Here is a 21,987-nt window from a genome sequence, read left to right as displayed (position 1 = left end):
AGTAGGTTCTACTGCACCCAAAAGATACGGACTTCACGGTGCAGAAATAGCTAGATTGAATTCTAGGGATAACGGCATGCCAGTCAGATTATTTCATTACCATGGTCACTTCTGGCCTTAAAATCAGCTAGTCTGTAATAGGTAGAAAGCTGCAGTGCATATAAGAACATTCAAACTAACAGATGATAATATAAAGAACTCAAACTACAAGTACAGTCCATCAGAATCAAGCAGAGCTGTGTTCATACATCAGTGATTTTGTATACCTTGCTGTTTCAATTAAAAACTCAAAATTATCTGTTATGCCTCCAACTTTTACTTTCATATTTTTAAGTCTGTTTCAATGTATCTGATATTTACATATTATAGTATAATTATACCTACCATACCATGGCTTGAAGTAGGTTAATTGCATAGGAAGATTTACTATGTTTACATTTTTTCTTAAATTACTCTTTTTTTAAAAAGCACAGTAAAGAGTCTGAGGACAAATTATTCAACTGTTTATCATACATAAGACTGCATGACTATAATACAAAGGGCTTGTCTTTTCATTTAACGTTACAATATACACAGCAAGTCCGGACTAGATCTTACAATCTGAACACAGGTATTTAACCTTTTCCATGCTGTTTATGTTTACAATGCACAGAAGTCCTGTAACCAAACTGTGTAGTAAAGCACACAAAACTGGACTGTAACATAACACAGTATGCAGAAGCACTGGATTTTATGATTTCTTCTTTATGTAATTTTTTTTTTTAAACTGCTTTACTTTTTGGTGCTTGCTAAGGTGTGGCAACCCGCGCACACAAAAATTACCCAGATTTCGTATTACCCTTATATTCCTAGACAGCAGTAAGTACTGGATTCCTTTTTATATTGCTAAACTCAGCATCCTGTTTCTAAGGTGACACCCTTCCAAATCCTTGTAAACTTCTCTGAATTACTGAGTTTAAAAATAAAACCAAAAAGAAAACAGAAAAAAAAACCACTTTCATCCACAGGGTTGACGTGTCAATGTAAAAGAAATATGGATCACTTGATTAAAAAAAATCATGGTTTACAAAAAACTGGTAATCCCAAGTATTCATTTCCATTTACATGGTAGTCAGCTGCTGCATTGCCACTGTAAGTATAAAAAATTCCACCTTTTAGTCTGAAAAAATGACTTAGCCACATGGAACTGACCAGTATAAACTCTGGATTTTCTGCTAAATTAACTTTTAAAAGGGCTTACTGGCAGAGGTAGATCACTGCTTCTGTAATATATAATGGGCAAACAATGTTAATCTGGGATGGGCAATCAATGAGTCACCCTTATTCTTTCAAATGTTTTTCACGGCGCTTTTACTTTTCATATAAACAAATCTCTGAATGGGCCCATAAATTTTGCAACTGCCAAGCTGACTGTGTTATATTAAGGCAGCATTACCCAAAAATTAGGCACCTGTTAAATACAGCCTGCTAACTTCAGGTCTCATGTGAGTGTTTTGCTTTACTCAGACTATTATTTTGGACCTGTTCATGCAATCAAGGTCTTGCCTTCAAGTTTACAATTATGTTAATAAGGAATACAAGAATCAACTGCTGGTTTCATAGCTTCTGGATCTAGTGTCCCTTTTACCTTCAGAAGCCTGAACACATTTATAATGTAACAGATGTTAAAGTCTCGAAGTAGATGTCAATCTATTATGTTCAGTACACAGATTGCTGTAAATGTATTGGCTATGAATTCAACAACAGTTCCAGTTTTGTTTAAGCAATAGTACAGCCATAATTTTCAACTGACATTTAAAAATGGTCTAGTTACACCTTGTGTCAAAGTGCAGAACTGCTACATTATTGGTTACAGACATCTATGTGCTATAAAAACAGCTTTGGTACAATAAATTATCAAAAAAGAAAATAAATTTTTGTAAAATTCACAGCATAATTGTGAGGCAAAAAAGCAGTCACATAAAATTCTGCATTTTTAAAAATGTTCAGGATGAACAGAAGACGTCTTTGTGCAGAAGTAATGGTGGAGAAACCACGTGCCGAGAAAAAGCAAAAGAAAAAAGTAAAAAGCAGGAAGGGACACAGTTGTAGCTATTTCCATCAAACGCAAACCACTACTCCTGTGACCTTCAACCAATAAGGAAGTCAACTTTATGACACACGCAAAGTGACCTTGCAATACCTTACAATAAGTGGGTCACAAAAGTCTATTTTAAAAGAAAGGCCTCTTGAATTACCCATTCTCTGTGTTTTCAGCATTAAGGACTGTCTGCAAAAGCATGTCCAAAAGTGATTGCATCTGAAATGGTAGGCTCTTCTAACTTAAGAGTCCAAATCCATAAGGCCAAAGGTTATCCCAAAGACCACCACTTAGACCTCCCCAGGACTGGCCAGGACCGACCCGTTGATTGCTTCTCAGTGCACCTCAGTTATGAAACCAGTCATATTTCAATACTAACTGACTGTGGGCTCCAAAGTATGAGACCCATAGAATCCCATTACAATTGCTGCTTTGATCCTCAGTAGATTCAGAAAAGGAGAGTTCTGATCACCGCCACTTAGCATGCTTAATGTGCCTTACAAACTCCATTACAACCGTCCCTTTTTACAGCTGAAGAATATATATTTGTGTAATCTGAAGGTCCCTCTTTCTTACAGTACTGCATTTCTGTGCCCATGTTTGTTTGGGGAACTAAAAAAAATATATATATATATATTACTCACTCCCCTCCCACCCAAAAACTTCAAAGGGCCTTTTTATAAATCATGTGCAATGCCTTTAAAAAGAAACTAGTTTGCAACTACAACTAACATTTGAACAATAACCCCTGTTGAATGAGACCAAAAAAAAAAAAAAAACCAATCCCTCCCCAAAAAAACCAAACTATGACTAGGTTGTGGCAAGTTAAAATGGGGGAAGCAAAAGGTGAACACCACTAAGCTATCCGTTAAGGTGGGTCCAGACATGGCTCTTAAAAAAAAAATAAACAAAAAACAACCAACCAACCAAACACCCCACCCCACCCCCCAAAACAACAAAAAAACCCTTCATTGTCCCTTTGCAATCTTTTCAAGTTTAAAAAAATAGTCAGCTTTGCCCTCCTGTAGCGGTTCAGTGAGTTTATCTCCTTCTGATTCAAGCAGCTTTGCACTTTGTTTTTGGAAAAACACCACTTCTATAAAAACACACAAGAAACAAACTTAGTTTCAGTTTAATCACGAGCTAGCCACAGGACTTTGCTGAACACAAACTCCTGTCATGGGAGACTCTTCTCTATCAATTCCTTGCCTCATTGCAAGGTGTCCTTCAGTCATGTAATGAGCAGGACCTGTATTAGCAGAAAACTGGTATGTTGGGTGTCCAGCTATGCCAGTTTCTTGGCGCGGATTAGAGTAGACTGTTAAATTCATGTCCATAGCTCCATTTTGTCCAAAGTCCAAAGTATTAGCAGCCACTGGGCGGTTCTGATAGGCCTGATTGCCTTGGTTACCAGTAGAGGAGGAAGATGTAGAAGAAGAAGTAGTTGAGGAAGACAGGGATGTCATGGAGTGGTGACTGTGGCCCACCTCCATAGAATCCTGGGTGGAGGAGCTGTTTGTTGGAGAATTGTAGACTCTCGGCCTGGTCCGGCTACCCAAGGCTTGCTGTCCATGATGGTGGTGGTGGTGGTGATGGTGGTGGTGGTGGTGAGAGCTATTTCCATGATGATGATGTAATGCATTCTGTTGTTGAGGGGTTACATGGAAGGTGGTTTCTTGAACTGGATGGTTTTCAACAGTGACCTGTGTAGGAGCCTCAGTGGCTGTCCAACCAATTGGAGGAGGAAACTGTTGTCGAACCTATGTTAATAAGCAAAATAAAAATTAAAATGCAAATCTGTCCACTTGCAATATGTGAGATTAAGTTATTGATACTTATGCTAAATTTTTCAAAAGTTAACCAAACCTTGCAGTTACAAAATTATTCTAGAAATGTAAGCATGTAGTTAAGAAACATTTCTAATACACTTTTCTAAATATACCTTAAGAAAAATGAGTTCACATTCTAGATGCTTTTTTCAAACAGTTTAAGTAAGTACAATATGTGACCTTACTGTCAAGATGATAGAAGCAGCTTTACATAATAGCAGTAATAAACAACATAATGTTTGTACAACACCTATAACAATCAGGTCCCGATCTCTGACTCAGGCCTCTGGAAACAATAAGCATATTAAACTAAATTAGTATGTTTTAGTTCGTATCTTGAGTGGTGTCAACAGCATTAGAGGAGTACTACCCACACCTCTGGAAGAACACAGCTAATTAAAGATTCCTAAATTAGCAAGATCTAGCTACATGCCAATTTGTTGCATAAACTAAATTGTCTACTGAGGAGAATTTATGTTTTTATCTGTTTTGTAGTTAAAATAAAAATCTTACTGAATTATTTGTAGCTAACAAATGAGTCGTTGCTTCTTTCCAAGTAGTACTGAATAAACACTAATTCATCAATGATAATGTTGAAGTACCTGAACACCATAAAATGGAAGTAAGAACTCCAGTCGGAGTCCTCTGAAGTACAAGTTAGTTCTTCACTGGACTAGAAGATGCATAGTTGTGTGTACCCTAACGTGCTGTGTAAGGTGAAGCACTGACAGATCCACCTGACTTATTGCTACTACTAATATAAAACTTTCACCTCTGCAGAACCTATGGAAATTTTTACAGGCACCTGTAGTAACTTTTTGCTAAGTGACTGACCTAACATACAAAGGACAATGCAAGAGCTGGGGGTAAAAAATAAACCAAATGTGATGGCTAGTTCCAAGTCTAAACCACTTCAGCCTTGAAATGACAATATTCTCAGAAAATTCACATCTATTAAACAGACAAAAACTCTACACTTAAGCATACCTGTGGGCTGTGTGTTTCACAGTCCATAGCTTGAACAGCAGCAGTGAAGTGTCCACCACTATGTCGATGCTGGTGTGTGGGGTCTGACCGTGCCCTTCCACTGTTGCTTGTTCCAGAAGATCCACCTATAAAATCATAACATGCATAACTAAAGAGACATAAAATTTAAAGTAAGCTGTAAAACAATGACAGCATGAAGATATTTAAACTGCTTGAAGGTAAAAATGCAAGACCTATGATAATCACATTTTGATGTGATTAGGAAAAACAATTTTGTTATCTGTTAATGAGGAAAACTTACCTGAGCTTGAAGATGTACTAGAGGTGGTTCCTGAAGACTGTGACTGCTCCATGGCAGGACTCGTAGACACACTGTTACTTGTGTTTGTACCTTCGTCTGCTGTTTTCTTAAAGAAACTATGCTGTAGGGCATAATAAGGTTGAATTCGTGTCTTAGGGTCATAATCAAGCATCCTTAAGATGAGGTCTTTGAACTTCAAGTAGTCAGCTACAGTATGACCCGATTCCCCAGCACGACGTCCACCTGGTCCTCCTGTTTCAACTCCCAGTATATTGTGAAGTTTACGAGTTCCGGGTGGTTTGTATTCCTGTTGGAAAGTTTGAAATTGCTTGAGATCAAGTAAGTATAAAGCTTTGGATGTGCACAGTTTAAACATGCCATAAAAGGAAGTAAGTCAGATAAAATTAAGAAACTCTTCAACACTACAGAAAGTGTTATTTAATCAATCTGTCTTACAACATGCAACAATAATAGACAACACTAAAGCTACATTTTCAGTAAGGGAAGATGAAAAATAAAGTAACATTTCACCAATTTTCTTTTTTTTTTTTTTTCTCTCTCAAAGAAACAGCCTGTTTCATCATCCTACCCTTTTTCCATCTTTGGTCTTCTTCAAGTTCCAAGTGCCATCTGGCAACTTCTCAAAGAACTTTCTTGCTTTTGGTGCTTGGTCAAGGATGTGGGTAGGTGGTATCCCCAAAACTTCCACTATTTTATTCATTTGATCCACCTGTTACAAACAAAGAATATTTGTGAAAAACATGTGACAGACAGCTAAGCAGTATGACAGAGTGAGATTCCAGTCACATGTGAAGCAAATGTTAACTACCCAGACAAGTTCTAAATTAATTGTAAGAAAAATCCAATGTGTACAAATTAGTGAATAAGGAGTAAGAAGGAGCACCCAGAAACAGAAAATTATTAACAAGCAATTTAGAGTTCTGACAAACTGCTGTCATTGATGTTTATTCATTTTAGAATTATTAGACTTCCCTAATTTATGTACTACAATTAAACAGATGAAAGTCATGATGAGAATGAACAACAACAAAAAAAAGAATCAAATTACTTGTACTGCAATATAGCTGCATACCTCATTTGCCCCACTAAAAAGAGGCTCTCCAGTGTGCATCTCAACTAAAATACACCCAAGGGACCACATATCAATTGCAAGATCATAAGGCATTCCCAGTAGCACCTCTGGTGATCGATAAAAACGACTCTGGATATATTGGTATATCTGAAATAAAAGCATCTAAAAGTAATACACAGCATTCAAAGAGCACTATTATGATTCCATATTACAAAACAGAACTACCATGAAACACATTTTTGGTCTAAGAAAAGCCAAGGTATCAGTGATACTTAAAAGCATCTATATGTTACATTAATAAAAATATGTAAACGTTAATTCTTAAGAAAATATTAGCATTCACACTCTCAAAAAAAAAAAAAAAAAGACAAAGTGCAGATTCACTTATGTCAGTAATTTACACTTTAGGGTTGATGAATGTAATCTCATGCCAATTACAGGTAATCAGGTCACAAAATTTTAGTCTGGTATCACAAGACACATCGGAATCACTAACACTTCAGACAAAACTGATAGTAAAAGGATCAAAAGCCAAAATTATGATGTGAGCAAACAAGATGAAATTAACAGGTGATTCCAGGAACTAGAAAACAACACATGGGGAAAAAGCAACCTCCATCCACCCCTAACTATCCTGTTCATTTCACAAGACAGATAATTCTATCTTGATTCTAAACCTGGAGACTGGCTTACACATAGGCTTACACATAAAAAAAAGAAACACAACACCCCCCCCCCCCCCCCCCAACTCAGTTTAGTATTTTCCACAGTTTTCTGCAGTTGTTTGTAAAAATAGTTAGTTATAACCAGTACCTTTAAAAGCCAGCTATTGTGCTGTCTCAACCCTCAAATATCTTATCTCTAAGGCACACTAAATAGGGGACATGCTTAAGTCGAAGGAGTAATACATATGGAATAATGAAATAATAAAAGAATGTTTTATTTAATAGCACTGCAGACTTCCAGAGTCAAGTGCTGATGCATTCTGCATTAACACAGTGTAAAAACATAACCAAGGAGAAAAGAAAGATGGAAAGTTTATCACTATGGTGAAAGTTTATTTACTACGGCACTAAAATTCATATTTAAAGCTCCTACTGACTACTGATGTCTAACACCCTATGTAAACATTAGTTACTATTTCAATTAAGTCATCATTAATAAAGTTTAAATTCGATATCTAGCTATTATGACTTAAACATATTAAGTTTTTCATATGTATCCAACAGTAGCATAAACAGAATTTTTACTAATACTCACCCTCTGTCCAAGTTGACATGAACTGCCAAAATCAACAATCTTGATAGCGCTTCGTTTGGGGTTACAGAGCAGGATATTCTCAGGTTTTAGGTCACAGTGAATGATACTAAGTTCAGGAGTCGCCAGAAAAAGCAGTGCAGTGCACATCTGCTGTGCAAATTTTCGTGTCAGGTTCAATGAGACGCCTCTGAAGTTGGTGTTCCGCAATAGATCATACAGATTGTAGGACAGCATTTCAAAGACTAAGCAGAGATGGTTTCGGAACATGAAGTGGCGCTTCAAATGCACTTTAAAAAAGGGGAAGAAAATAATTAACACATATCCTGTGTAGTAAGTATTAAATACTAATTGCAACACAATGCTGAAATATTATAATCGATATGTAGGAAGCTGACCTATGAGTGAGATACTACAGTGTAGCTTTTTTTTTTTTCCTAGGTCTATGGTTATTTACAGAACATTGCTGCATGTCTAGGGTACAGGGGGACATTTTATACATCTGAAGTGTCCTCAGGTGTACCTCAGTAAAGCTATATTAACGAAAAAATATTTAAAAGATAGAAGAGGTATTTTTTCAAAATAAGCTATCACTTCCCTATCAGCAAACACATTTGTGGGTAAATAAAAATAACAGCAAAAAAGGCAAGAAGCCCAAACTGTGTGTAATGCAACCTTTGTCGCAACACTTGATCTTTTTCAGGGGAAAGTTAATTTTCTCCACCCTCCTAAAGCTAAAATTGTATTTGAGTCCTAGCAGATTGGAAAAGTGCACATACAGCAGCATTCTCAACAGTAAAGCAAATACCGGACTTTAGACTGAATTATTTTTTAGGAATTTCCCTTACATTGACAGAGAAAATAATTGGCTGTCAGATTAATTTAAAATATACTAAGACTCTACTGCAATTTATGTGACTTCAGTTGATTACTTCAATTAATAAAACTGATCAATATCCCAAAGACATTATATTAATTTCAATCAGGCATAATCTTGATTTATGAAAGCAACCAATCCGGTCCAAATCCAATCAATTTTTTTCATGAAATAGGTGAAAAATTAATCACGTTAATCTGTTTAAAGGCAAGCAGGATTTACCAATTTGTCAATCATTCAGATTGGTTGCTGTAAGTAAAAGAAAACTGAAATACAAAATATACTTCAGCCCTCATATAAAAAGCACCACACTCTCCTTTTTGTCCTAATAAAATCTTGAACCAATATTAGCACAATGAGAATTCAAGACTTTCAATTAAGGTCATTACTTGGTGTCCTACAGATTTTTTTTCCTCCATTATCTTAAGCCAGTTCTTCATGTGTCCCTAGGACTTACCTGTAACTAATACCATTTGCTTCCACCTTGATGCCACTTTCTGTAGTACATCATTGTCTAGACCTTTCATATTTTCTCACCTTTGCCATATTTCCACTATCCTCCCACCATAAAAACACCAGCACCTTTTCATGTCCTTGTGGACTTCCTACATTTGATTCCAGTTCCTCCCCTAAGCTTGCTGCACCCGCCAACTTGGCAGGAAACACCACCTACTCCAACTGATTTGTAACTACCAGCATGCTGCTGGCCAACCAGCACCACGTGCAACCACCACACAGCTCGAAGAGTTTATAACAGCTGAACTTGACACATCTATCCTTCAGTGATGACATGACATTTGAATATTTCTCCTCCACTCTACCACCAATTTTCACAGAACTTGAAGACGTTAATGCATTTTTATGCTTGCGTTAGATCTGAAGGAGACCAGACAGAAGATGTGAAGGTACTAGAGGAAATCTGACAGAAGCATAAACAGTTAAACTTTATGTCCTTAATCAGGCTACAGTGTATTTAACCACGTTCCCCCTGAAGTATACATTTTACATAACACAGTATACTGTAATACTTGAATGCCGCCTTCAACTATTCTCAGCATTGTGTATCTGAAAGTCTATGTAAGGGTAAATTGTCCACATGTCCTACAGACAACTTACTTTTTACATGAATATGCTGAATGCTTCAATTAAGGCTTGTTGCAGAAGTATGTTCATAAGCAACTGTTCCTACACTTAGAAATATTTATCAGTGAAGTGCTTAGAGATCTCAGTTTTCCATGGTAAGTTTTTGCACAGCATGCAATACAAGATTTTCATCCAAAACATTATCTATTAGCGATTTTTGATCTTTATTGATGCTGTCATGTTCATTAAATACTGTGTTAACTATTCAAATACACCCTAATAGATTCGGAAATCAGCTTGAAACAAGCCTAAAATCAGCTGCCTAATCAAAGACAGTACATATTATTTCACCATGGTTCAAAATTATCAGAACTTATTTTTCCTTTTTTTGTTTCAGCATTGATCTCTATATAAAGCCATCCTGTCTTAACTCAGAGGGATATTATATAATGTTTTGGTCAATTTAATTTTATTTAAAATTCCAAAAGCTTATTCGATGATGCCAGTATTGTCTTTATTTGCTACATATTAATCTGAAACTGGTCATGTCTTCAATGTTCCTGAGACATCTTTCTGACATAGTATGCTGTCAAATTATGTTTTTGTTTTATGTAAACATGTTATTAATAAATTTAAGTTAAAAATACCTTTAAAACTTTTACACTGAATACATAAAATATATTCTAAAGATAACTTCTATAAAACAAGTTAAAATGTAACTGAAAATCAGATAATTTAGTATCAATGTACATTAACATTATTTCAAAGGTTTCTTTCTCAACTACAGAAAGAAAAATTAGTAATCCAATATATACATGCAAATCACAAAAGCACAGCTATTAGTATTTCAGCTTCTACAAACAAAAGGATGCTTAAATCTTGAAGTTTAATCTTGCTTAATTACTTTTTCTCATACTTCTCCATCCCTCTTTACAACATGCTGTTGGCTTTCCCTTCATCATCTTTTTGCTCAATTGTCCACTCCAGAGGACAGACAGGATTTAACAAATTTTTTACATGAGCTGAATTAATTTAATCATAATTACGAAGTTCAAGTAGCGTTATAATAATAAAGGTGACAGCATTCCAGTCTACAGGAACCTTCAAAATTATAAGCTTCAAAGTATTTTCTGAGCTATAGATGGGCAAGTCTACACAAATGGTCAACATGTACACAAATCTTATCTCAGTTTTGTTAAACAAAATTTTGAGCTTTTAAAAACACACACAATCAAAAAATAATGATCAAGCAAGCCATAAAACTACTGTATGATGCTGGTTTACAATAAGTACACATGATCTATCCATGACAGTTCTGAGATAATTTATGATATGTTCAAAGTAGTGAAAGAGATGCGAACTGCTACAGAATACAGCTTTAGTGGAAAAGTTGGTCCATAGCAACTTCTTCAGGTGACTGTGTCATTAACTGGAAAAAGAAAATTCTACAAATTATCTCAATGCTACGAAGTAACAAGCCTGTTATCCCAAAAAATTTTATATATTCTTCTTCTGGATCCTGTCCTGTTGCAAAGCAAACTGAAAAATTTGCACTAAATAATACTTCTTAAAGCTGTATTTTTCTTTTCATTTCTTTAGCACTAGAAGCATCCTACGGTATATAGCAAGATCTAAAATATTCGTAATTTTGATTTAATGAAAATGAAGAATAATCATTCAAATACCTATATAGTACTTCATCTCAGTATCATGTTTGTTCATAAGCTCAAGCAGCCGCACTTCAATCTGGGCTTGGTTCAAGAAAGCCTTCTTGTTTTTTATTATTTTGATAGCCACCCACTCTTGTTCCACTCGATCATAAGCCTTTACAACCTGAAAAAGTCAAATACATCAGTAAATTATCTGGAGTTTTCAAAGTACAGCAAAATTCACTTTTTAAACTTTCTTTAAATTCAGAAATCAGAGAAAACATTTAAATAAGTTTTGTTCTCTTCAGTTAAATTTCTTTTCTTAAATTTCTTCTCTTACTTGATACTATTATTTATCATGTGACATTCATTACAGTGAGTCACAAAACAGAACTGTAACTCCACTGAGCTTCACTGAGGCTTCCCTAAGGCAAGTATTATATCCAAAATGCAATTATCAAAACAATCTAAAACAATAAAAAACAATACTGTAAAATGACTGGCAAAATCTGAGAAAAACTAACAAAAACAACTGAAGAAAAGCTCCATCCTCCTTCCAGCCTTTTTCTCAAGCCTTGGCTACAGCTGTGAACAGTAAAAACAAATGTTACTAAGTAGCATTTGTAATAGGTATTCCCTAGCACTAGGCTATTGTTTTATTTTAGAAACCCAAGCCAAACAGCTAAAAATGTAGAGATAGCAAAACGCTGAGCATCTGCTCATTGCAAAATGCTTTACCAGATCTACATACAGAGGTATATTCAAATGTTATCTGTAGTAACAAGAAACAGAACAAAACATAAGTGTCTTGAGCAGGCACTCAATACAACAGATTAAGAAAAAAGAGTTTAATTCCAAAATGGAACAGGAATACCACTTCAAATGAAATGCATATCATGAGTCACATGATAGGTTGCTCAGCTGATATACATTACCTGTCCAAAGGATCCTTTGCCTATTAAAGAGTCAATTTCGTAACGATCCATCCACTTCTCCCCATTTTTTACAATATAGTCATAGTTGTCATCATCATAGCCATCATTGTAAACTTTTCTCTCCTTTTTGTGACTGGAATCATCTCCTTGGCCCTGCTGATGCCGCCGTTTTTTTTTTGCATAGTAAACCTAAATGTGAAAGTATATTGCTTAAGAGCACTTTTTAGAACATCAGTTCAGTAAAAATAGAATCAGCTTTTATAATCATCATACCTAATCCTGTGATTTTAAAATGCAACCTCTACTACCGGAAAAATAAACAACCCTCTCCTGCTATCACTCTATTTGAAGTCAAGTCATTATACCAAAGAAAAGTCTTGATGAGTAATTTAAAACTCAGAAAGCAGATCTACCTCAATTTACTAATAACACTGATCCCTTGAATTCATGGGTGCAAAAAGAAAAGACACATCACAGTACACTATACACACAACAAGCCTGGAAACAAGAGTTAGCAGTTGCTCTTTCCAAAAGACTGGAAAAGAAGAATTCCAAGGAAATCAGTAATCACAGCAGAAATCCCTTTGCATTCCCTACAATTGCCAAAGAGTCAGAAACTTAACCGATGCCTTCCTATATTAACCATATATTTTTTATATGTTACGTTTGCCAATAACATTTAGTCAAGTAATTTAGGGAAAACACTTTACTATTTTACTTAAAAGTCCTTAGACACATTCATAAAGGTTTATAGCATGATCTAAAAGAATGTCTGTGCCACTCATATTTCATTATCATGCAACACAAAAGCTCAACATTTGTTTATAAAACAACAGAAAATAAATTTCAGGATAAAAAATTTCCCATGTGCTGGACAGAAAGCAGGACCATGACATCAACGATCTCAAATGAGATGTGAGCAAGAGAGAAAGATTGATTCTCTTCACTAGATTATTCATAGAAAATATACTTAATAATGTATTGTATGTATCCAAAAACTTTACATCAATAAACATTACAAAGATAGCTGGAGCCATTACCTCATTAATATGCTTGTATGTTTTGATCAAATCTACGGAGAGTTTCCTCAATGGAGCAGTGGCTGGATCACGGAAAGTTTGGGGCATCCGCCTCTGTAATATGACCATATCATAACTTAGAAAGCAAGCTATATAATTATTACACCAAAATGTGACATCCTCACAGAAATTAGTTATTTCATTGAAACATTGTTTTCTTTAGCTGACATTTTTTTAAAAGTAATCAAAATTTTAATACACTTAATTAATTAAAAACCAAACAAACAAAACCCCCAAGATTCCTACCTCTCCTCCTACCTCCATTATGCCTAACAGGCTTAATGCCAATAAACAGTTTTCCCCTCAGTTAAAAATATAGCTCCTTTGACAACCAAGATTCTTGCTAACATTACTCTTCTACCTCATGACTGATGCATGAACTGTAACAGTATTTAATTTTTAGCTGCATTAAAACCACAAATGGAAGTTAACAATAATTACTGGAGAACCACTGGAGAACTGTGGCAGTTTGCCACATTTAAACTGTATTAAAATTCCAAATTAAAAAAACCCTCAGGTCTACCATGCTTTATAACATCCAGGCCTGAATCTAAAACCTAAAGAAAATAGAAAGAAATCCAAAGCATGCACAATGAACATCATACCTACTTTCAAAGTTTTAAAACAATGTCCCTGAAAAGGTAGTTAATTTTCCTCATTTGTGTTTCCTGAAATTGACAACATTTAGAACAAAACCATCTCCAACAGCAGGCCATTTTTTTAATTGGTTTCCTGAGGAAACAAGACCTATGTGTGATAAAACTGTGTGTCTCTTTTTTCCTTTGCACATACACACCATATAAATTCCAGATCTACCGATTAACTTCAATACCTCCTTAAGATTTGTTTGGAATCTCAGAAGATAAAGTTCCAATTGGGAAGCTTAGTGGAAGAGTAGTATCCCCAGTAAAGAGAAGGAAGAAAAAACTAAGTCACAAACCATTTCATGTGGCTAAAGCTGACTACCTGCTCAGCAGACACTTAGTTAACAGCACAACTGTACCACCAGACAAGCTCTGGCAACTTCTGTCTCAGTGAGAGTGTCAGATGGGGAGCTAGGAGAGAAAGAGTGGTGAGGCTGGTGTGACCGGTCACCTAGTCTGACTCTCTCTATTCTTTCTCTTCCCAATGACAGAAAACCACAGGGCAAGTTTAAGTAATTGCAGAAAAGCTTGTTTCATGTAGGTTAAAGCTGTTTCTACTTCCTTATTCATTATTAAGAGGGTTAGGTGACCGAGCACCACCACACTCAGCCTACAACTCTCATCTCCCATTATTTCATCTCATGCCATCAAACATGCTTAGGCTCTGAACTCTCCTCACTTCCAAGTGCTTAATTTCATCGTATGCCTCCTGCTACAGCTAAACTAATATGCACCTCTTGCAGAGCTGGAGAAAGAGCTTAAGTCATCAATAATAATAATGAAACTGATTTTTTTATCAGTATTGTTGATCTTATAAATAAACTGGAAAAGCATAACTGGTCCTCCATTTTTCAAAGTATGGTGGCTGTGCAAATAGTTCTTTTTTCTTCCCCCCCCCCCCCCCCCCCCCCATGACCAAATTTTTAAAATCATGTTGAGGTAACCCCCAAAAGTTCTCACAAACAGAAGTAATAAGAGTTTGTGTTTCTGAAACTGGACCTAAACTCAGGTACCCAAGCAACCACACAAGGAAGCTAAGCTCTCGCTCTCCTCCTGCAGATGCGCGGACCTCACAGCAGGGGAAAAGAGTGTGAGCAAGAGCAAGAGAGCAAGACAGAATGTGAACAAGCAAGAGGGTTAAAGAGAGCAGAAAAAGGCAAAGACACCTCCAGTAAGCTTACTGCATCTGTGTGAGGCTGGGACTCCCAACAGGTACCAAACTCAGTGGAGCTGAAGGCTCCTGACAAACAGCAATTCAAAGGTTTGATGCACACCACTCCAAATATGCCCACATAACATTTATACCCCCCTGTACGACTGATGATTTGTGGTCTTTTTGATTAGGGAATGTTTCTGAAACATGATGCAAGAGTGTGTGTGGAAGAACTCTATAGTTCAGATCAATTTTCACATACAAGGTAGCTGTAATTTGAAAAGGGAATTTGTAGGACAAGTATTCATGTTTATTTTCTAATTTATAACTCAAATTTGCTTGCTTACTTAAAAAAAACCCCAACAAACTTCTAATTTCAACTCTGAAATAAGTGGCCCGGGGTGGGGAATCTGATTTGTTGCTGTTCCCTAATAAATAATTAAAATTCTGCAGACTACCCCTATGTTGTTTGCAGTTGGTACCTTATTTGAAAATTGTGCTTTTAATTGTGCATTTAGACAGTCACACATTTCTGAGGACACACATTAACCTGTATGAACTTTTTAACAGGTATTGTTTTGCTATCTTGGGTTCAAAGTTTTGTGTGGGAGAGGAGAAATAAATGACCTTTTCTTCCTCCTCCTGTTATATTGCAAAATCTGTAACATTCTCTTCTTTTTCCAAGATCCTTTTGGAGAATCTTGTTCCCTTCTTCCTGACAATGGAAGACTATAGAACAAAGTGTCATTACCCATTTTATACAGTAACAATCTCCAATTCTTTATCACTGGAGTAATGCTGATTTCCCTCTTGGCTTCAAAGTATGCACAACCACAAGATGAGGAAAAAAAAAAAAAAAAAAAGGAAGAAAAAAAGGGAAAGAAAAAGAAAAGTCCTATTGCACAAGCTTCAGTCTCTATCTGGTGGCCAGACAGCAACACTGCAACCTCAGATCTTTCTAAAGATAGAACACAAATCTAAAGATATGCTTGTATTTCAAGACTGAGAGCTAAGAAACTACTTTCATTACAATTTACAAAGTCAGTAAATACCCATCACTTTCTGACTGGTCCACGCTTATGCCTCAATGGAAACAGTACAGCTACCTGGGACAGTACCATGATGAAAACTACAAGTAAGGAACTGAAATTTGATTTTTCTTACCTATTAACTCAACACACATGACATAGGACTGAGAAGCAACCTGTAACTAGTCTAAACAAAGAAGAATAAGCACAAAAAAAAAGGCAACCAAGACCCCCACTTATGTGTACACAACACATCTGAGACAAACCATGTTTTAAGGAAACTATCACTTTTAACTCAGGTATGTTATTTTAACTAGCATAGTCTTTAAGGTTTAATGAATGAAGGAACAGACAAAATTCTTCTCTCTTTGGACATATGCTTTGTTATCTAAAAAACTGATGGCACTGTTCCTCACTAATGCATTTTATTTTGATTACAGGAAATTCTAAGCAGATATATATATATATATGCAGCTAATGGAATGCTTTATTTCAGAATTTTTAAAAAGAAAGATCCATCACCATCCACATACATTAGTGAAAGAAAGAACTAAAAAGACAAATTCTGCTTGCATATAGTACATGTTCCATTTTACAAACAGAATAAACAACAATGATTTTATACTGTAAGGGTAACTTTTAGCAAAAATTCCAATTGTAATGACCTATTTAGTAGACTCCCACATTAAAGAACTGAATGGACCAGTCTCATCTCCTACGCCACTCACGATTTAAAACCCTTCTTGCACAGTAATACAGGATAGGAAGTTGACCTTAACCCCACATCATGGTGGGCAGCCACATAATAGATGGTGTCTCCAGAGAGTCAACAAAACAGATGTTTAATTGCTATAACCACAAGCCGTAACACTTCCCCATAATATACAGCAAACTTCAGATTTTTAGAAAAATGACCAAAGAGAAAAAGAGAGTATATGCTAGAGAACAAAAAAGAGAAATCTAAGTCTCTGCAAATCTTCAAACTGACTGTATTCAAGAGCCAGAACTGTATGCAGGTAGGGACAGAATTTCAGTCCAATTACTTTAACCACTGACATGTGCTCTGTGCCTCTTATTCTGGCTTCCTTCCCCAAAGAAATGAGGTTGTTGAATAAAAGTAATGGTAAGAAACAGATAAGTTTAAAGTTAAATAAATAAATAAAAACAGCAAGGAAAAAAGGATCATCTGCCAAGATTTTATCCTGCCTGATTCAGCAATTTTTTTAAAAAAAGCAGCAGGGAGCAGGGGGAGTAAGAGAAAGGGAATGAAAAACCCCATTTTGAAATTCGTGTTGCCAGAGCATAAACTTTTTTTTTGTACAAAATGTCTGAGATAGATGGAAAGTGAGAGAAACGCTTTTACTGAAATTCATGTCATAGTCTGGTGAAGTCTGACCATCATTAATAATAATGTTGCTGATTAGGTAGCTGACGTGGAGCTAAGGATTTGCTACTGCCTGCTAGAACACATTAACTTTGCAATGATCTAATTGCAACCAATAAAATCTCTGACCAACATCTGGTCAGTAAAACCTAGAATTTTGCAGGTGGTAAGTGATCTTAGAGACAGAAAGAAAGATGTTTAGCAGTCAGCCTGACCTCTGAATTCCAGGTGCTTTGTGAAAAGTGTTGCAATTTGTTATCAAAATCTGCCCAGCAATCTCACATCAACTTTTTTATCAGGTAAATCAATTTTCTAATCTTTTGTGCTTAACTGAAAAAAGTTTCGGGCAATCTGAGTATCTATGACAAAGATAAACATTAGGACAGCACAGAAGAGAAAGTTGTGAAAACTTTTAAACTCTTATATTCACATCAGGCTATGTTGAACTCTCAAGATGTAACCAGTTGAAACTGGACAAAGAAATATTAGTATTTGTTACTGCTAAAGGAGAAAGGTCCCACAGATCTCATCTTTTCACTCCAGACCACATGCTCTTATTGCTTTCCTGAACTGGCTCTGGCACTTATCAATGAGGTGAGACCACACAACCAAGAGCAGGACCCCATCCTAGCAGCAGGCCCAGCACCTGGTGAATCAGAGATTTAAATTAAACCCTTACGAACAAGCAGTTTTTGGGAAACAAAAGTGTTAAGCCTAACTATTGGGGGGGCGGGGGAGGAAGAAAGAAAAATAAGGACAGAGCTGGAAGTTTTTAACTGTAATTTAAAACCTCATAAATAAGCGAAAAACAAAGCAATCTGGTTGGCTCTGAAGTATCTTCCTGTTATTTGTTCCTTGCCAATGATGAGATGAGTAAGTTTTGGCTGCCATAGCCATAAAGCAATAGGTGTAAGACAAGATGATGTGAATAACATTTAGAGAGTAAGATTTAATATAAATACATATAATTAATATAACTTTAATATAAATTGTTATTACTGTTTCCTAACCTTTAATCTGCAACTGTGAATGATTCATAAAATACCAGATTGTAGTCTGCAAGCCATTACAAATCAAAACCAAGCAGGACAGAGCAGGAAAAAAACCCAATAAATTAACATTCAAGGCCTAGCTTCCCCATTATTTGGTTATGAATGAAAATCATTACAAGAACTTGAATAAGACAATACTCCTCCAAAAAAGGAGTCAGTCCTCAGTAAAGACGAAAAAATAACCTGAGAAAACATAGTAAGACAGATCATCTTTGCTATTTATCAAAATGACACTGTTTACAGAAAATGCTGATTCTACATGCTAAAACTTAACAGCTATTCCTGGCAACTGACAAGCAGTATCCTTGCGTATCTTGCTGCCTGAAGAATTTACTTACAGAGAGGAACTACTTGCTTTCTATTATTTCTATAAAACTTCAGCACCCCAAAATCTAAGGCTTCATCCTGGATTTTATTTTCAATCAAACCAATTTTGTCTGGATTTGGACAAAATACTCTGTTTACGAAGTTCGGCGAATGTAGCAATGGAGAAAGTAATCTTTGTAACGTGCTCGACTCCTTCACTGAAAGATTCACTCAAAGACATGCTAAACTGCTCCGCAAATAACTGAAGAGCAGCGAGTTTACTGACAGGAGGGCAGTTTCGGAGAAGAGAGGCCGGCCGTGCCCGGGCAGCGCTCCGCCCCGCACTAGGGCAGGCGGTGCAGTGCCGCGCTCTGCCCACAAGATGGCGGCTGCAGCGCGGGAACGAGCTTTTCGCGGCGGAGCCGGCACAACCGCCACGAGCCTGGCAAGACCCCCGCCGAGCCTGGCAGACCCCCGCCGAGCCTGGCAGACCCCCGCCGAGCCTGGCAGACCCCCGCCGAGCCTGGCAGACCCCCGCCTCACCCACCCGGCTACGGACTCCACGAGGTAATGGAGCGCTCCCAGGAGCAAAGGGGCTGGCAAGTCGCTGTTAATCGACTGTCAGACGCTGGCCCCTGAAGGGGCTTCTTTTAGGCTGCGGAAACTGGTAGCACGAAAGTTGACCCAATCGTCTGGGCTGCCCACGACCACTTGCATTAGGGAGTTCGGGGAAACTGAAGCTCAGAGACCTAACTTCTTGTCTGACCAGATGCACGACATCGCATTGAAGTGATCTACCCTTCAAGAATTACACTTTGTATACCTGCCATAAGGCACCTTTTTCTTCTTTCCTATTTTTCATGGCTATATTAGATCATTCTATCAAGCCTCCTACCACAGACACGTAGCTTATTCCTTTTGCTGTGCAAGTTAAAAACATGATCTTAACCATATGTACTTGAAAACATATATCACCTTACGTGACTGAAGAGAGTATGCCATTACTAAAAGGTTAGTTAGTCTGGTGTTAGAAGCTTTAGTAACAGACCAGCAGATAACAACAGAAAGAATGAGTAGGTAGGATTCCAACAGAGGAAAGAAAAAACTGCACAAGGACGGTTCAGAAAATGATCTCTGCAAGAGTTTTTCGGAATTGACATATACAGGACAGAACTGCTTTTATCAAGGACAGTGAGAAACAAGTTGCAGCATATTCAAGGCAATACCTTGAATAAAAAGGATTCCTGTAGAAATATCATAAAGAAAGAATCTGTAAAATGTATGTATCATTTAGACATGAAAACCTAGATGGTATGCAGATTACATTTGGAGTGAAAGGCAAGATGGTAGTCCACAGCAATGGAGAAAGGTTAAAACAGCACAAAGCCTTCAATAATAGAGTGTCATGACTTTTATAAGAAAAAAAAAAAAAAAGAGTAAGAGTTATGTTGTTATGTTTTAATAAGATGAACTAGAGCTGACAAAAGAGCTATTGAAAGAGAAAGAACAAGAGATTTTTTTTTTTTTACAGAGACAAGGTCTAGAGCAGATGATCTGACTCACTAGCATAAAGATGTAAGCTGGATTTGGTTTTGCAGGTAAGATTAGCCCTAAGTGCAGCCAATGGCAAAAAAGACATTGAGACTCCCCAGCACAGCACAGGCTCATATACAACCTCCATACCAACCTGGAATCTGGTGAGAACTCTTTATGGGACTTGTTGATGGGAGAAGCACAAGAACTCGAGGAAATGGTCATGAAAAGCAAGTAGTCAGAAGACTTAAAAAAGTTGTCCGCCATCAAAGCCAAGGGTGCTGAAAGCGGCTCACAAAGGATAAAGGAGTAAAAATTCTGAGCTGCTTAGGCAGAGGACTATAAAGACTTCAACAACACAATTACAATAAAAGAGGAAGACAGAAGCTACAATGCAGAACAAGATGGGAACTGGAAAAATAAAAACACTGATTCTATAAAATCATGTTAGTGGTGCAAAGACAGCTTGATTGCCATTATCAAGGTGGCCAGCTGGTCATTTCTTTATATGCATAACTTCCTGGAGCCAACCACAGCTTTTTCCCTATATTTACATCCTCATCTCAGTGAGCTGCATTCTTTGGTCAACAATTCTTGGCTATTCTCCGAAAACTATTCTTCAGCTTTCTATTATTCAGCTACCATTTTAAAGCCATTGTGACCACAAAGAGCAACGGATGGCGATACATCCCTAAAGTTCCTTGATTCTGCTTTTTGGTTTGAAAACATTAACAACTAAGCAGTAATGTACACAAAAGCTCACAAATGCGATGCCAGATCCTAATGCTTAGATAACTACCTTGAAAGGTTTAAGGAACACAGCAACTTTTCTTAATTGCCAGACTGATTCATTAACCTCTCATTGTGGAGATTTTGTGGGATTTCTAACCTAAAAAAAGTCACAAAAAATACCTTTGTAGATTTCTCAAGCTAAATACTATTATATGCGAGCAGATTTACTCTTCCTACTGAGCGGCTCTCGTAAAGTAAAAACATCCTTTGCCAGCTCCATTCACTTTGCCATTCTTCACAGAGCCCTAGTCATTACACATCTCCAAATTCTAGTATCAAATATCCTGGCACTTAGTTTGACCATTCTCATCCTCCCTAACCCTTCCCTCTTCCTGCATTAAGTGCCTTCCTACAGAGCAGTACCAACAGAGTACTTCTTGATGGTACCGTAGTTTCTTCTACTGAAACCATCTTGAACACAAGAACAGACCTGAATCTGGCAGCAACAAAAGACTTCACTCTCCATCCTCTTTAAATGGAGCATGCGTCACCAGCCTGCACTGAATTTTGAAGCTCTGACTTAAACTTCTGGATTTTAACCTTTGAAACCTGTTGGTGTTCAGGTCTCTACAACTGGCTGTGTCATTTTTAAGAAAGCAACAGAATTCTCTCTTACACAAGCAATACTAGCTCTTGTGGCTAGCAACCTAGCACTATTAGTTAGGAAGCTACTTCAGCAGTTCTAGCAACTCAGAAGCACTATAGAAGAAACAGTGATCCTGACAGCTCAAAAGCATCTGTTATCATCATAATCCCTGTGCTCATTTTACCTCCTTGCAACAGTAAGTAGTAAATTAGTAGTAGTAAAACCCCAATGATAGCATAGCTTTAATTGTGCCTTTTTTTAAAAAAAAAAGCGTATCTTCCTTAATAAAATGTTTTTCGTGCAAAACCTCTCTATTCCAAACACACTAACCAGTGGCCC

General features: G+C 36.8%; 1 protein-coding gene across 2 annotated transcripts in view; it reads right to left on the bottom strand.

Annotated features, from left to right (window-relative positions):
* Nucleotides 1-488: 488 nt before the first annotated feature.
* Nucleotides 489-21,987, bottom strand: part of DYRK1A (dual specificity tyrosine phosphorylation regulated kinase 1A) — an 86,702-nt gene continuing 65,203 nt past the window's right edge. For both annotated transcript variants that reach the window (XM_074903773.1, XM_074903782.1), the window contains 9 exons: nucleotides 13,132-13,224; nucleotides 12,092-12,280; nucleotides 11,193-11,340; nucleotides 7,551-7,837; nucleotides 6,291-6,437; nucleotides 5,787-5,927; nucleotides 5,198-5,504; nucleotides 4,897-5,021; nucleotides 489-3,840 (listed from right to left, as the gene is read on the bottom strand). In XM_074903773.1, coding sequence (XP_074759874.1) covers nucleotides 3,217-3,840; nucleotides 4,897-5,021; nucleotides 5,198-5,504; nucleotides 5,787-5,927; nucleotides 6,291-6,437; nucleotides 7,551-7,837; nucleotides 11,193-11,340; nucleotides 12,092-12,280; nucleotides 13,132-13,224 — 2,061 coding nt within the window. In that variant the 3' untranslated portion in view covers nucleotides 489-3,216. The remainder of the gene's footprint in view (nucleotides 3,841-4,896; nucleotides 5,022-5,197; nucleotides 5,505-5,786; nucleotides 5,928-6,290; nucleotides 6,438-7,550; nucleotides 7,838-11,192; nucleotides 11,341-12,091; nucleotides 12,281-13,131; nucleotides 13,225-21,987) is intronic.

Source organism: Athene noctua, chromosome 1 (genome assembly GCF_965140245.1).
Source record: "Athene noctua chromosome 1, bAthNoc1.hap1.1, whole genome shotgun sequence".
NCBI lineage: Eukaryota > Metazoa > Chordata > Aves > Strigiformes > Strigidae > Athene > Athene noctua.
Note: the sequence above shows the minus strand (reverse complement) of the source record. Positions and strands in the feature narration are given on the sequence as shown.